Source organism: Gymnoscopelus microlampas (genome assembly GCF_963454915.1).
Source record: "Gymnoscopelus microlampas genome assembly, chromosome: 12".
NCBI classification, from domain to species: domain Eukaryota; kingdom Metazoa; phylum Chordata; class Actinopteri; order Myctophiformes; family Myctophidae; genus Gymnoscopelus; species Gymnoscopelus microlampas.
In genome coordinates, this window is record NC_139949.1 from 46,936,068 (window position 1) to 46,953,736 (window position 17,669).

Genomic DNA, 17,669 nt, shown 5'->3' on the forward strand with positions numbered 1-17,669 from the left:
GGTCAAGGACAACCCAAATTATTAAAATGTATGTTTCCCGGGACCCCCCCCCCCCCGCCTATCTGGAAATATTTTGTGCCAGGGGACCGCTACAGTACACCACATTTTGCTCTCAACATGTCGCATCGCATCCGCAACGCGTTGTGAGCTTGTAGATCGGCTTGAGCTAGTAAATAGCCAATGTGTATAGCCTACATAGGTTTAAAGTGCTCACGTGGCCTCTTCTTTTGGGCTTGTTTTCATAGAGCTGGTCGCTTATTTCTCTCGCAAGATCTGGCAACAGTGCTCGGGAGCCTTATAAGCCTGATTCATTCACATCGCGATGTGTTGTACAGCTACATTACGTCCAAGTGGACTGCATTGTTATGTTGTTTGTCCCCTCACTCCGTCTAACTTTCCCTTTCGATCGCACTGTCACGTTGATGGAGGACAGAGGCTTCATGAAGTGGGCAGAAAGTCCACCCAGCTGCTGCCCTTTTCAAGTGATAGATATCCACAGAATGCTAATCCTCATTAGCAGTCGTTTCAACCCAAAGCCCAAAGCCACCTCCAAATCGATCTGCCTTCTGCTGGTGATAACATCACCGCAGTTAGGAGGTGAACTGTTGTGTCTTTCTTTCTTTCTTTCTTTCTTTTTCCTTTATTTATTCAGGGAAACCCATTGAGAGCAAGCTCTCTTTTTCAAGGACGCCCTGATAACAAACATTTGAATCACATTACAATGTCACAACTTTGACAATAAAGCAAAAAAGAAAAGCAGAAACATAAAACAACATTAAAATAATCGCAAAAGGCGGTGAATCAGACAATACAGTGAGGACATGGATAACAACACAGAGATTTAAAAATCAGATGCAAGATAAACAGTGTTACATGAAACAGGTACAGTCACTATGTAGTGTGTCCTCAAGAAGCACCCTGAATGTCTCTATTGAGACCAATCGCACCAGTTTCAGTGTCTCAATGCAGTCATTTCATGGTACGGGAGCTTTTGAACAATATTTTCAAACATTTCAGTACTTTTACTTTTGGTACTTTATGTATGTTTTGATGCCAATACTTTTGTACTTTAACTCACGTAACATTTTGAACACAGGCCTTTTACCACCACTGGAAATAACACAATCGTGGATTGATCATTAAAATGAACATGTGGCCCCCCCATCTGACCGCTGATAAGTGGCAAATGCTTTCATGATTTTCAAGTGGGCGCTGATCCAGAAAAAGGTTGAGCACCACTGGTGTAGGACAGACTTCATTGTTTTCACCAACAACATACTTCATGTTTCTAGCGATTGTGTTTCCTGACGGGAAATCTTTAGGCTATAGGCCCCCGCATAGGTTTTGTTTCCTGCGAGGAGGGTTAAGTGGACACTTGGTTGCAAAGGCTGCAACGGCTATTTTTGGTTCCCACCTACTCGTGTCTCCTGGGGGGCATTTCTGCTCTAATCTATTGTGATGATTTAAGAGGGCGGGCGAGACAAGTGCTAGATAATAAACACTCCAGCTCCTGTAATTGGCTTGGTTCCTGGTGTGAACATGAGGCGTATAGGTAAACGTACGTGTTGTGAATAGCGCCGACTACATTATGAGTGATGCTGCTGTGTGAGTCATGAGGCCATTAAGTGCGCAGCAAAAGTTTGTGATGTGATTTATTTGATTCTATTCAAGTCAGCCGATCAATGAACCCCGTCAAACCTGCTGTGGTGAGATTAGATAAACCTTTATTGATCCTCGGGGGGGAAATTCAGGTGTCTGCCTGAAGACATGTGGAAAATAATGAAGCTCTTAGTGTTTGTGTGTGTGCGTGTGTGTGTGTGCGTGTGCGTGCGTGTAACCCTACCCCTACCATGCAACGAGGTGTAATCCTCTGTACAGGGGCACTCAACAGGTCTCTTATCACTTTGTACTTCAACACACACACACACACACACACACACACACACACACACACACACACACACACACACACACACACACACACACACACACACACACACACACACACACACACACACACACATGCCCACGAGCGTCGTTTGGTCCTGCCACAATTATTGCATGATGGCTTGATCGCGATTATTTGAGATCATCGTCAGAACATTTCCATTTATTTGTATACATTCATCTGTTGAAAAATAACGGATATAGCCGATCTACAAACTGTACGATGCTTTGTCAGCTTGTGGAGCAGCTATTTCAGCTATTTTAGTGGGGGGTTTATGGTTAGGGGTTTTTGCTTTGTGTTATCAGGTTTTTGTTAGTTGTTAGTTGTTTGTTAGTTTTTTTTATGTCTGAAAATTAGACTTCTTTGATATCCTATATTAAAATTGGCTAATGGGAGGACCACATCATCACGCTCATGTTACTATAACATAACCATATAAGGAGTTCCCAATGCAGCTATGCCAAAATATGGAGTGTGTTGTTGTCTAACCGCTATTTGTGATGGCATCAGACGCAAACATATCAGTCAGCTCCATATATGGCCACAAAAGGGGGCGTGCCCATATATAGTCCAGGGGCCAACACTGATATTTTCACAAATTGGTACCACCTAAGGTGACCGTAAAGTTTTTGTATTTTTGTCTTCCTACATGTCTCTAGTTTATATTTTGGTATGATAACCCTTCCAATCTTGTAGCTTAATGGTAGTTATCACTACCTACCGGCTAATGTATCCGGTAGGAGACACAAAGTAGAATCTTTGTGTCTCCTACACCCGGGCATCAAATTATTGCGACAAAAAACAAAATATATCCATGTATTCAAGGCTTCATGGGGTGTGCAATTGATAACTTCTCAGATTTTTGGTGTTTGCAAAAAGACTGCTTTCCATAAGCTTGTAAAAGTTTACCCTCCTTCGGTCCAGGGTGGTCATAGCTGAATGGGTAGAGAGTCCCCCTGGGAAACCTAAAGAGGAGTTCACCCAAAAAAATATTTATTTTCTATCAATTGCACACCCCATGAAGCCTTGAATACATGGTTATATTTAGTTTTTTGTCGCAATAATTTGATGCCTGGGTGTAGGAGACACAAAGATTCTACTTTGTGTCTCCTACCGGATACATTAGCCGGTAGGTAGTGATAACTGCCATTAAGCTACAAGATTGGAAGGGTTATCATACCAAAATATAAACTAGAGACATGTAGGAAGACAAAAATACAAAAACTTTACGGTCACCTTAGGTGGTACCAAAATATGGCTTGGCCCCTGGACTAATATGTGGACATAGGCGGTCCACAGACACAGAGTTGCTACAGTAACTCTGTGCAAAAGTTTTGTTTGATGGAACCCCCTACTAATTATATTAACATAAATCCAAGATGTTATTAGAAAAGATAATGTGCGATCAAACAATGAAACACTGATAATAGTGCTGTCAAACGAATCAAAGCTGCAGCATCACTTGGATGCAGAGCCCATAGTAGTCACTTAAAAGAAAAGCCAGTGGCCTATGCTATCTCCAAGCTAGTCTCAAATCTATCGACGGTCAGCAGCCATTGATGTCTCATCAAAGAAAACAACGGTTCAATATTAACGCCATGTCATACAATATTATGTGGCAGCGGCCCCTGCTTTGTAACAGCTATCCAATTTGCAATCACAGGTAATCATACCACCTCAAACAAATGGAACCAAAGGGACGCTTACAGGTCCATTTGTACACTCTCAGAGTTAAACAAACACTGAGGATTTTACAGTGTACTGTATGTTGGTGTCCCAGTGATAACCAAATGGGGGTCTATGGCCTAATGCCATGGGTGATTTTCACCCAACGTTAGTGATTGAGAGTATAAATAGATAATCGGGTGGGCTCTCCCACAGTTGTCAGTCATGTAGGGAGAGTGTGCCTTCACTGGACAAGGCCCACATGTCCCAGGAATGGGTGGACCAGGAATTCTTTGTTAACAATTCCCACAGTTATTCACCGATTTTGCCTATAAGAGGTCTTATTATGGTATCGCTTTTTTATAGGGCCCCCCGATAATGTTTACATTTTTTTGTGATATTTTATATTCACTTCACTTTTCAGGTTTTTATTTTTGGTCATTAGAACACTATGCAAAAATATGCTCAATTTTCACAAAACATAGCAGCAATAATATATGGCATAGTTGTGACCAAAAAAAGGTGTAGGCTGAAGCTACATAGCTTATATTGCCTACCCTTTAAACATAAAATACATCCATGACAATCAAAGAAAAACAAATTAATTTTCACAAAAGTTAAATTAGAAGGAGAAGAAAAAAAGAATACAGAAAAAAACAGGACAAAGGTTTTGGCTTCGTAATACAATACATGTTCACATATGGTTATACATGTGTATACATGATTTGTTATTTTTACTTTCTTTTTATATCTATTTTTATATCTTTTTTTGTTTTATTCTCTGTTTTATTTTCATTATTATACAATAATCTTATATAACAATCAAAATAATACATGATCACACTATCTCTTTATACTTGTTTATAATATTGTTTTTATACATTTTTTTAAAGGCATAGATCGATCTACACCTCCTCAATTCATTATCGCAACAGCTCCACAGACTTACTCCTTTTACTGATACACAGTGTTGTTTAGTATTGGTTCTTGCCCATGTTGTTTCAAACATGCCAGTGTTTCTAAGTTCATAATGGGTGTTTTTGGTCTCGAACAGCTTCTGAAGACAGTCTGGAAGTAAGTTATTGTAGGCTTTGAACATAATTAACAGGGTTTGGAGAACAATCATATCCCAGAATTTTAATGTGTGTAAATTTATGAATAAGGCGTTGGTAGGCTCACGGTAAGCAGTCCTCTTAATTATTCGTATAACTCTTTTCTGTAGAATAAAAATTGGTTTAACATTGGTTTTGTAAGTATTTCCCCATAGCTCCACACAGTATGTCATGTAGGGAACTATAAGGGAACAATACAGTAAGTATAATGATTTTTGGTTTAAGATTTCTTTTGATCTATATAATATAGCAATGGTTTTTGACATTTTCCTTTTAACATGATTTATATGAGATTTCCAGCTTAATTTATGATCAATTAACACACCAAGAAATTTATATTCATAAACTCTTTCTATAATAATATCATTAATCCTCAATGTGACTTCATTTTCAATTTTTTTGTTTCCAAATATCATAAGTTTTGTTTTACTTATATTCAAGGATAATTTGTTTATATCAAACCAGGTTTTTAGTATGTTTAGTTCCCTCTCCATTGTCTTCAGAAGCTCTTCCAGATTTTTCCCTTGGCAGAATAAATTTGTGTCGTCCGCGAATAGAACATAATTCAGAAGGTTAGACACATTACAAATATCATTAATAAATAAAATGAAAAGTTTGGGACCCAAAACGGATCCTTGTGGAACTCCGCATTTCACTTTCTGCATATTGGATTTATCATTATTGATTTGTACATATTGGTGTCTATCTACGAGGTAGCTTTTTAGCCATGAATGTGCAACCCCTCTAATTCCATAATGTTCTAATTTCATAAGTAGTATTTCATGGTCAATTGTGTCAAAAGCTTTCTTAAGGTCAATAAACACACCTGCTGTGTATTCCTTGTTGTCAATGGCAGTGGAAATCTGCTCTGTAAGATTCAACACTGCCATTGAGGTGGACCGATTTTCTCTGAAACCATACTGCTGTTCACACAAGAGGTTATATTTCTCAATATAATGATCTAGTCGGTGCACAAATAATTTCTCCAGTATTTTTGAAAACTGCGGAAGCAGGGAAATGGGTCTGTAGTTGGCAAATAAGTGTCTATCTCCATTTTTAAAAATTGGAATAACTTTAGCTGTTTTCATGCTATTGGGGAATATACCTGTTTGAAAAGATTGATTACATATGAAAGTCAGTGGTTTCACAATACATTGTATGATATCTTTTACAAATGTCATGTCAATACCCATCCAGTCTTTGGACTTTTTGTTTTTACATTTTTTCACAATGTCAATTATTTCTTTTTCCTCTACGCTACTAATGAAGATGGAGTGGAGATTGTTCTGCATGGTATCTCCAATTTTCAAAGTTCCAGTCCCATTTTTCTGCTCCGCAATCTCATTTGCTAATTTGTTACCAACATTTACAAAATAGTCATTAAATTCATTTACTATATCTATATTTTTATTTATAATTATATTTTGATCTTTAACAAAATAGTTAGGTATCTCTACTTTACTAGCACCATTTCTTATTATGTTGTTTAGTACTTTCCATATACCCTGGGAATATTAAAGAAGAGTGCCTCATTTTGCCATGTATTGTACTTTAATATATTTTGATGATAAGTATCTTTTATGGAATATATTATGTTGGGTAAAATATACCCAACGTTAGTGATGGTGTGATAATATTCAACGTTAGTGTTCTATGGTTAATAATAAAGCTTTTTTGCCCCCATGTTTTTCACAGCTTTTTTTAGACTCCTTTTTTAGATATGTTGTTTTTATGCAAAAAAAAATATTCTGTGCTGTAGCACTTTGCATTTTTTGTTTCAAATGTAAAGTGCAATATCAATAAAATGCATTATTATTATGAATGCATATCAAACTGGGGGTCCTTGAAATGAAATGGGTGGCGCAGGGGTGAAGTACAGTACAGTACCTGTCCAACACCGCAAAGTCTAAGGGTTCAAATCCACCGTGGTGCATCCGGCTTGGCCCAGCGTATATACTAACACAATTGGCCGTGTTCGGGAGAGGGAACGGTGATATTAGTATATATATGTGCTCCCCTGTCAGCGGGGAGTGTTGTGGGAGAAGGACGTGGACTTTCCGTCCTCCCAGTGGGGGCTTCTCACTTCACAGGCAGGGGACCCAGTGGGGTACACCACACTTGCATAGTCAGTCTTCTGAGGTCCAGAGTTTGTGGCTAAGCTTTTCGCCCAGCAGATAGAGAAGAACCATGGTGAAGACTCCAACACCGAAAAATATAGCCAGGCCCTCTGGGCTCAGTTTTGCCATGATGGGATACGCCCAGACACCCGAGACGTGGTGCACCCAAAGCACCCACGTAAGGTACGAAGCTCCAAAGAGAACCAAAGCTAGGATGCTTTTCATTCTGCTGCCATACCTGTGATTCTGAATGCACATCTGCACCAGTAGCAAGGGCAGGATGATGGTGTGCATGGCGTGGTTCACCCAGGGAGGAATAATTAAATCAAGGTGCTTTGGATAGACCAGCTCTCTGTCGTATGCGTAGAACAACCAGAAGGAGGAAAACACGAAGGTACCGAGAGGAAATGCTAGAACCGTGAATATTCTGTCCCTTAATGCGACCCACAGAGTTGGGACACCTTTGGCTGGGAGGTTCGGGTGGAGGATATCGGCAAAGATGCACAATAAAAACAACACAGTCTGCACGACCAGATTGATGAACGTCAGATATTTCCATTGACCCCCGTATGCTTGTACTCCTGGGGGTCTCCCAGTGTCCCCTCTCCTCTTGTAGAAGTCATATGACATTAGCGTAAAAACGCACCATGCACACATTAAAATATGAACGCATAGACGCAATCTCCGGGACGCAGCCATTGTGACAGCACGGTTACAGCTTGTCTGTCCGTCTGTCCGTCTGTCCGTCTGTCCGTCTGTCCGTCTGTCCGTCTGTCCGTCTGTCAGTCCGTCCGTCTGTCTGTCTGTCCTTTGTATCTTTCTCCCTCTTATCGATGTCCTTCAAACTCTCTACATCTGCAACCCCTTATATACAGTAGGATGACGGGAGCTCTGGTCACACATACTGTAACACACATTGTTGTCATGCACGCCTCACAAAGCCCATTTGTGCAGGCAGGTTCACATTTCACCTCAGATTCAGTTCTTTTATGCATATATATTTTCTCCACCTCTGAACGTCATTCTGCAGATCAATCTGATTCTAGATCGGCAGTGAGTGCATCTTAGTCCATGATAATGTATAATGGCTCTACAAGCTCGTAGATCGGACGAGCTTGTAGATTGTATTTTTGCTTTTTTTTGCCACCCTCATCATTTTATCTGCATACCTTTCTCTCTGTAGTGATGCTGCATATCCACTGAAGTTGACACCACCTTCCGGCCGAAACAATAGATCTAATAGATCAGTGAGTCTGAAACGTGTTCATTTCAAGGACACCCAGTTTGATATGCATTAGGCCCTTGGTTCTCACAGTGGGGTCCGGGCCGGGGACCGCCAGGGGTCCTTGGAGGGATACCAGGGGGTCCCGAGCAAAAGTAGCTAATATAGTGTCACAATCATTTTAACCATATTTTATAGTTTGGCTATTCACAAATAGCAGATCTACAAGCTCATAGCGTGGCACCGAGTGCTGCACTATGAGCTCGTAGATCTGCTATTTTTTTTTAATCGTGAAAACTTGTGCAAATCTTTAAATATATATACATTTTTTAAAGCCAACATTTGTAACTCAAATCTTTGCTTCTAGGAGTCCCTGGAACAACATATTTTGAGATGAGGGTCCGCGGCCAAATACATACCGTATAATCTTTGGGGTCCTTGACATGGAAAAGTTTGAGAACCACTGATATTAGGCCAAAGACCCCCGTTGTATATGTTATATCTCTGGGACCCCAATCTACTCTGTAAAACCAGAGTGTATCAAAGACTGAATATGCCTGGCAGCACAGTCAAGTGTAAATGGAACTGGAATGCTACTGATTGGAGTGGCTGGGAAGGAGGTCTAAGATGAGTTTGAAACACCTGCATCGGTCTAATGGCTGAGATAGGTGGAGATTGTTAATGGCACGTCATTATAGTGATTGTAACATAATGGTCTGTAAAAGAATCCATTGGATGTCCTACAATGAGCTTGCAATAAAGCATTTAACCACTTTCAACCTGCCATCTCTATTTTTGGCATGTAATTATAGGCAAAAATGTTCCCCCAAAAAAACATAAAGAATAGAAAATGAAATACTGATCTACGCTATTCATCGTACAAGTACTGCACTTAATGCACTTAAAACTCCAGGCTCAATATGGCATCTGTAAAGAAAAACTTTGCATTTGCTGTATAACTTCATCAACATATTTGCTACTTTCTGATTTCTGAGCATTATACAACCAATTAAACTTCCATATCAAAGAAAAGAGTTACTGTATGTCACCTCTACAATCAAAGAAGCAACAAGTAATTCGGGAATCGGGAAACATGACCAAATGTAAGTCCATTGACTAACGTTGAGGGTATCTAATGCTGTCCTCCTGTTATCTTATTGTTCTGCCCTTTAGCTTCTGAAGACATGTTTTCAGCTATGGTATTTAGTAACAGATTTACTGCAAATAGCAAACATTATCTTCTATCAGGCAGTTTTCCAAAGGCTTTTAAAATTGCCCTAAGCCTCTATTGAAGAAGCTGTGATTTTGTATTTTACAATTTTGTATTTTGTATTTTTCAGTAACAGGGGTCATTAACCTCTAACGATTATTTTGATAAGAATACAATCTGGACTTGGCCTCATTACAGGACTGTCCATAGTAAGATTATGGCAAAACTTCCTGCCAAGTAAAATCACTTACAGTGCCTTAATTATGTGGATGACACACATTTAACTCATTCAATCCAGGAACGCATCTGTGTCATGTTAGATTTCAGCTATAACCATTATTTTATACTTTTGGCTATTCAAAAATAGCAGATATACAAGCTCATAGTGCAGCACCGAGAGCTTGTATATCTGATATTTTTTGCAAATCTTTGAATATATAGATTTTTTCAAGCGAACATCTTTGACTCAAATCTTTGCTTCCGGGGGGGGGGGGGCTGGAACAGAAATACTTTCAGATGGGGGTCCGTGGCCAAATACATATAATTTTGGGGGTCCTTGACATGAAAAAGTTGGAGCACCACTGATATATCAACCAAACAACCAAAATAATATGTATTTGGCGGCAGACCCCCATCTCAAAATATTTAGTTCCAGGGACCCCCAGAAGCAAAGATTTGAGTTTTTAAAAAAAAGAAGAAAAATAATCTAAAATGACACAGATGCGTTCCCGGATTGAATGGGTTAAATGGCTCTCAAAAATCTCAATGAGTTCTGCATCAATTGCAGTCCCGTAGATTTGCTGCATTCAGCAGATCAATGAGTGGATGTAATTGCTCTTGGGTGCCAATGAAGCAAGTCAGAACGTTAGGCCTCACCTTGACTAACGTGTCTTTGAAGGCTGCGAGGACAAGCCAGACATCTTGATGTAATTATGGATTAAAATGTTAATAGGCACTTCAAGTCAATCACAAAGGCAGCCTCTTATCATCTTATAAATATAGCAAGATTTAGAGTAATAACGTTCAAATAAGATTAGGAAAACCGTATCCACGCCTAATAGGGCCATCAGGTTAGAACAAAAATCCCCCAAATCGGGTCGAGATCCATTCTTGGGTTGCGGAAAAAAATATATGGGTCATGCTTAAATAGCCTTTAAGTTTTTTTTCCCCTGGAATTTTCACAAATTATTTCAAAATATATATATTAAAACATAAAAAAATATATATATTTATGAGCTTATAGATCTGCTATTTTCAGTCGTTTGGTCCCGGGGAGACATCAAAATTGTCTTTTGAGTCTTTAGCTAAAAGGTTTGCGAACCACTGGGTTAGAATTCTCCAAAAAGCTACCAGACAGCTACAGCTCGTTCAGAATCCAGAACTTTGCCAAAGTTCTACCAATTCTAAATAACAATCATACTATTATTTCTTTTAAATATATTATTTAAAGATTATAGACATAATCTTTAAATAACTGTAAATGTGGGTTTGTCAAACACAGTCTAGTAAGTAAACCAAGCTGACAATTCATTTGAGTGCATCTTTTATTTTGATATTATTTTTATTTTTCATTTTCATGCTTTATTATGGAGAGCGGGGAGTTATGCCTGGGAGCCCATCTGACCTAACCACTGGGCTATATCAGGTCATCCACATCTTGGAATTTTAAATGTTCATTTAATTTTCCTTAAAAACATATATTTCTGCAAGAAGAACACATACTGAGGCCTCATTATTTTTCCAAGTACAGTAATTACGTTCAGAACAGAAGTAGACCACGTCTTAACTAGCCTCAGTCTAGACTCCAGGGTGAGAGCAATATAATGAGGATCGCCGTTGTCCTGGTAAGACATTTCTTGTTCAAAGGATTCAGATGACACGTTTAAACTCTTTGGAACATCACTTGGTATACCGTTTTTCCCATCTGATTGCGTAGGCACTATCTTTGAAACTACTGTATAGTCTATTTTTTTTAAACTGCATATTAGCCATACAACCTTACAACAAAAACAAAATATTATAGCATCGATTAAAAAAGCAAACAATTATTGCAAAACTCTTCAAACCCTTTTGAAAATCTTTGTTTGTTTTTTTCCATCAACACGGTACACACAAACCATGGTCTTGCAGTTTGCAGTAAAGTTTTGTCATATGTGTGGTAAACAAGCATTCACACAGCTATCTAAATGTGTAAATTATGGATGTGTATTCCAAAAAAATAACACTGAAAATGTCCCTAGTTTTAGTCGTTATCAGTATCCACTATTACTTTTTTAAACTGTGAAAGTCAGCTAAGCGATGTGTTGTGAAGTGAACTTATAGATACTAAAACTAATAAAAAACTAAACTAAGCCTTTTCACACAAAAAAAACGAAACTAGCAAACTTGTTCAAAATCTAATTAAAACTATAACTGAAATTGAAAACAAGTCAAAAGGAATGATAATATCAAACTGGGTGTCCTATGACTGATAAAACTAACCTATAATAACCTTGGCAATCATACACCATCCAATAGCATGCAGAGATGAGTTCTTCAAGGAATTATACTTTGTTTCACGATGGTGTCGCCTGGCCAAAATAGCAGATCTACAAGCTCAGGGGTCGCAATGCAACACGTTGTGAGCAAAAGTATAGGACATGTCATGAGTGCTGGTGATTTTTGTGCCTTGATTGACTTGTTTTGATATGTGCACCCGATAAGAGAATAATCAGTGATACTTGAGTCATATGTAAAAATGTAAACAATAATTTGTAAATCTTTTGGATTTTGGAAATCTGTGTTTGAACAGCTAAAAGCATTACACATACCTAAAGTGAAATATGTCAAGCCTTTTTTTATCGTAATGAGTATGGCATACAGCTCAGTGGAAAATATATTAGAATATTATATTAAAACCCATTTGAAAAAAAATCTTCACAGAAATGTTGACCTTTTTGTACTTTTAAAAGTACATTAATTTATGCACTCAATATGTGGCCCGGGACTCCTTTTACACAAATTACTGCGTCAATACAGCGTGGCATTGACGCGACCAGCCTGTGGCACTGCTGAGGTGTTTTGGAAGCCCAGGCTTGCTTTGATAGCGTCCTTCAGCTCGTCTGCGTTATTGTGTCTGGTGTCTCTCATCTTCCTCTTGACAATACCCTAACCTTCCCCCAACCTTCTGAATAGTATGTTCATTTATGCACTCAGTAATGCTCTGGGCACCTTGGGCTTTTTTTTCACAAGGAGCCCTGAAAATGTGCTTTTTAGATGAAAGAACGTTGTGCATTTTAATGTGTAAAAGAGCCACGGTCCAAGAGCCTGGAGGAAGAGAGGAGAGAGGCACAGAATACAAGTCGCCCTGATTCAAGTGTGAAGTTTCCACTGTCAGTGATGATGCCATGTCAACTTTATCGTTACATCACAGGTTTACAAGTGTTAACCCATTCAATCCGGGAAAGCATCTGTGTCATTTTAAGATTTCTTTGGCTATTCAAAAATAGCAGATATACAAGCTCATAGCGCGGCACTAGATCTGCTATTTTTGAAAAATCATGAAAATGTGTGCAAATATTAGTTGTTGTTTTTTTAAGTGTACATTTGTAACTCAATTCTTTGCTTCTGGTGGTCCCTGAAATAAAATATTTTACAAAATTTGCTTTAAAAAATATATATTAAAAGATTTTCACGATTTTTCTAAAATAGCCAAAGAAATCTAAATTGGCACAGATACTTTACCGGTCTAAATGAGTTAAACAGTGGGTGAAAAAATGTTTTGTGCAAGCAGCACCATTGTTTTTTGTTCTTTCCATAGTCAGCGCAGTAGTCTACCATTTCATGCGTCTTGTCTGCTGACAAGCTTTATGGTGATGCTGATTTCCTTTTCCAGCAGGACTGCCCAGTGCCCACCATGCCAAAACTACTAGTAACTGGTTTGCTGACCATGGTATTGCTGTGCTTGATTGGCCAGCCAACTCTCCTGACCTGAACTTCATAGAGAATATAATGGGATATTGTCTATAGAGAAAGATGAGAGACACCAGACCCAACAATGTAGACAAGCTGAAAATAACCTTTTCACAATATTCTAATTACTTGGTATGCACCTGTATATCATCGATATACATTCAATATTTAACAGTAGAGAGGTGTTGTGATGGAGTGATTTCAGGAATCAGACAGATAACACAATCCTCATTTTAGCACAGATGTATTGAAGTAGCTGCAGCAAGTTGACACAAGTTACAGAAGTTATTGCATCACGTAAGTTAACAGGGTGAAGTACAGTATATGCTTCTATAGCTAGGGCCCTTCCCTTTGAACCATCCTGCTACCCACACATGGTAGCACCGTCTCTAGCTCCTTCGGGGAGACATTGAGTTGTCAGCACAGCTTTCGTTACTAATTACTGCTGAGCTTGTCCTGATGGCAGACGTTGCTTTACCTACCCACCCTCATAACATGTGTCATAGGGTGCATGTGCCTATTCTGATTATTACCAATTCTGCTGAGAGCTAAGAACTTGACTCATAACGATATTAGATACAATAGAGGGTTCAGAAACAAGTTAAAACATTTTTTTTAACCCATTAAGGTTCTTCTAAATCTAAATCCTAACAGTTTCATGAAAAAAATATTAAAAATATTTTTTCACGATTTTTCAAAAATATTAATGAACTTAGCTAGATGATTTAAAACATAGCATATGATTATATAGATATAGAGACAATTAAACAATAATGATTAAATGAAATTATACATATAAGGCACGTTTGGTTATATATTTCATATCTAAATCACTTATAAATAACCTCCACACTCCTGCCTTTTGTCCCTTCCTAGGGATGGGACAACACTATGAGTGGAGGTAAAGGCACAATATCTTCTTTCTGACGTCTTCTGTCAACTTGGAACCTGGGTTCCCTTCCAGTCCAGATGTATACCATCGTGTAGAACTGGGCTCATCTACGTGTGTGTACAGTTGTCAGTATACGCAACTATACTTGTTGACGTTTCCAAAGGCAATGGGGTGTGAATATGTGAAGTCGTTTTGGCAGTGAGTCGCTGGCTGGTTTCCTTGTCGTCCGAAGATGAGGCAGTCTCTGACATTCTTTCGCAAAACTCACACACATAACCAACACTGCTGCCAGGATAAATAGTCTCCCTACACGCAGCCTCAAAGTCAAACATCAAAATCAATAGTATAGCAACTATAATGACAACAATAACAATAATATAATAACAGTCTGCAGTCGTATTCCATGGAAACCCTCAAGCCACAGCTGGGGGTCTGCAATCAGTAACGATCCCATGGGAACCTGCTGAGAAAGCACAAAAACTCTGGGGACGAATTCCCCCAGAAGTTGAGTTATAGTGACACGCATTGAAGGGACATGGAGAGGGAGAGGGAAATGAGCCGATGGAGAGAGGGAGAGGAGGATGGGATGGAGAGGAAGGGAGAAGAGGAGGGGATGCGAAGAGGAGAGAGTTGCACAGTGAGCCGTGAGAAGTCCTCCTTATAGCAGCATAGCTAAGGGCTAGTTATGCCAGCCTAGGTTCAAGGTTCTATATTGTTGTTATGGCTACTCTACAGGTTCATAAGGGTAAACTTGGACATTGCAGCAGCAGAAACACTGCTAAACAACAGTTGAAACAGAAAGTAAGTAAACACACGGATGGACAGACAGACTGACAGACACACGGTCTAATGTAGAGCGGCTGGCACTGCTACTGTAAAAAGGTCTTAAATGGTTAAACTGTTCCTCATTTAGCTGGAACTCCCACAAGGACCCCTGAGTGTTCCCGGACCCCACTTTGAGAACAAATGCCCTGTAAGGATGCTCTGCTCGTCGCTTTGTGCCGTGTTGCATATCTGGTAATTAAATCAATTCAGCTGCGTAGTGAACTCAATCACCGTGCTGATGGGTGGTAGACATACTTACCCTTTTAACTTGATGTTCTCACTATCAGCCATGCATGTGTTCACATCATCATGTTGAAATGTGTGAGCTGAGGGGAATCACACTATAGATACGCTTCAAACACTTATCTCAGCCAGAAGCTGAGAAGCTTGACAGTTTATTAATCATAATAATGCAAAGTCATTTGAAACGCCATTAGGCAATTAGGCTGATAAACATTGATACACATTTCACATACAAATACAATACACTATGTTTGTAAAACAACTCACACACACACACATGCATACCTGTAATGCGGATGATCTGTATCGAAATTCTCTGCACCCCACGCGCAGGCACGCACGCACGCACGCACGCACGCACGCAGTCACGCACGCACGCACACACGCACGCACGCACGCGCACACACACATACACACACACTATCATCGGCGATCACTCGAAACGAGTATGATTGTCCTCCTGTTGGTGGGTCTGGTCATCTGTGGGTCCTCAGGTGGCTGTACAGGCCAATCTGAGAAGAGAGACACACACACACACACACACACACACACACACACACACACACACACACACACACACACACACACACACGCACACACACACACACACACACGCGCACACACACGCACACGCACGCACGCGTCACACGCACACACACACGCACATGCACACACAGAAAGAGCAAAAAGAGACAAAGTGATTCTACTCCTAGCACAGATGAAAAGACAGGGAGCTGTCAATAAGTAATAAGTAGCACCATTATACTTCCAGATCCAGTACTAATGATGGGACAGTACAGCTTACCAGCTTACATGGTCTGAGTTTCTTTCATAGGGGAATCTGTACAGCGGCCTCATACTAATTCTATTTGAAGAGGAGATGAGACAGTGCAGAGAGAATCTGTTTGGCAACAGGGTGTTATCTGTCATTATGTGGTTCTGCAGTACTCTGAATCTGATGCAGGGGGAAATGCTTGTGGTAAAGGCTTTGGTCAAATGAGCAGTAAGAAATGTTGTTTCCGTCATAGCAATAGTCTAAATTGACACTTGAGGACTCATACAGGGGTGAATATAATGAGGATTCATCCACACATGTACGTCAAGTTTTCGCACGGAAGTCGGAAGTACCATCCTCTCCCATGTTAAGTTAAAAACCGGAAGTTCCGTCCCGACGTCCGTCTGAAAAGCATATCCGGGTTCCGGTTTTCATTGCGTAACGGACAAAAATGGCCGGAACCGGAACAAGGGCTTGCGACCCTAGCGTCAACTTGACGTACATGTGTGGATGCACCCTATCCTACTTCACTGCTCCATGTCATCTACCTCCTCTGCCACTTCCATATCCTCTATCGCTACTTCCTCTTCCACTTCCATGTCCGCTATCGCCTCTACTTCCTGTTCCACTTCCATATGCTCTATCTCCTCTTCTTCCTCTTGCATATCAATGTCCACTAGTACCTCTCCTACCTCTCCTACCTCCCCCATGGACCCTACCTCCTATCTCTTCTCCAGTGATATACTTTTTAGCGGCGCTAGCCGCTCTATACCTTTAGGTATAGAGATACCTTTAGGTATAGAGCGGATCCTTCTCTATACCTGACTTTGTCCGTGTCCGTCAACGTTCTGATTGGTCAGGTCCGTCAACGTTCTGATTGCAGGTCCGTCAACGTTCAGATTGGTCAGGTCCGTCAACGTTCTGATTGGTCAGGTCCGTCAACGTTCTGATTGGTCAGGTCCGTCAACGTTCTGATTGGTCAGGTGCGTCAACAAAGTGATTGGTCAAGCTTCAGATGACACGTGGCTATAAACACATTATAAACACATATCGATGACAAAATGTATCAAAGGCGCCGCTACCTTCACACAGGGTGTGATTTTTGTATTATATACAGTTATACTGTATATACAGTAGCAGCAATGCAAACCAGTGTCCTAAGTTATAGTTGTTGTATGTACTGTATATTGTAAATAGACACTTACTGGGAGTCTTATCAGTATGGTTCTAATGTGGATAAGTGTGCACTGGTTAAAAGGTGATGTGACCTTGTATTGAACTGTGCTTTCCTGTGCTTGTCTTTGCAGGCTGTTAATTAAGTATTCAATCAATTAATCAATCAAGGTATTATGGGTGTTGTGGGCACGTGTGTATACAGTATATTCCTAACGGTGATGTAAAACTACAAGACTATGTAACTTGTAATGCAGAGAAAAGTAATAGCCGAGGAAGCGCAGGCACGATTTGAGATGCGCAACTTTCCTATAGCTGTCCTACCACTGTACACTGGTAACACCTATGATGTGGACGTTTGTAACCCATATAGCACAATAGAGCAAACAAAACTCACAGCATAATATCACAGCAGCTCTACACAAATCTAATGAGCGCCCACTGGTGGCCAGCAAGGGTGTAATGCCCTCTGGTGTAGTCTGGGGTGACCCTGAGTTGACTGCTGGGGACCACACCAGAAAGACAAGGGCAACTAA

General features: G+C 40.0%; 3 protein-coding genes across 3 annotated transcripts in view; 2 read left to right on the plus strand and 1 right to left on the minus strand.

The window, feature by feature from the left end:
- Nucleotides 1–17,669, plus strand: part of LOC311057769 (nicotinamide N-methyltransferase-like) — a 344,908-nt gene that overhangs the window by 231,775 nt on the left and 95,464 nt on the right. The gene's annotated exons all lie outside the window — the stretch shown is intronic.
- The window catches only part of LOC311057760 (short transient receptor potential channel 4-like), an 82,713-nt gene that overhangs the window by 41,668 nt on the left and 23,376 nt on the right, over nt 1–17,669 (plus strand). The gene's annotated exons all lie outside the window — the stretch shown is intronic.
- LOC311056747 (androgen-induced gene 1 protein-like) lies at nt 6,852–7,472 on the minus strand (the record flags this gene model as incomplete). The annotated part of the gene is made up of 1 exon (XM_084073553.1): nt 6,852–7,472. One exon carries the CDS (start codon nt 7,470–7,472, stop codon nt 6,852–6,854), a length of 621 nt encoding a protein of 206 aa, XP_083929679.1.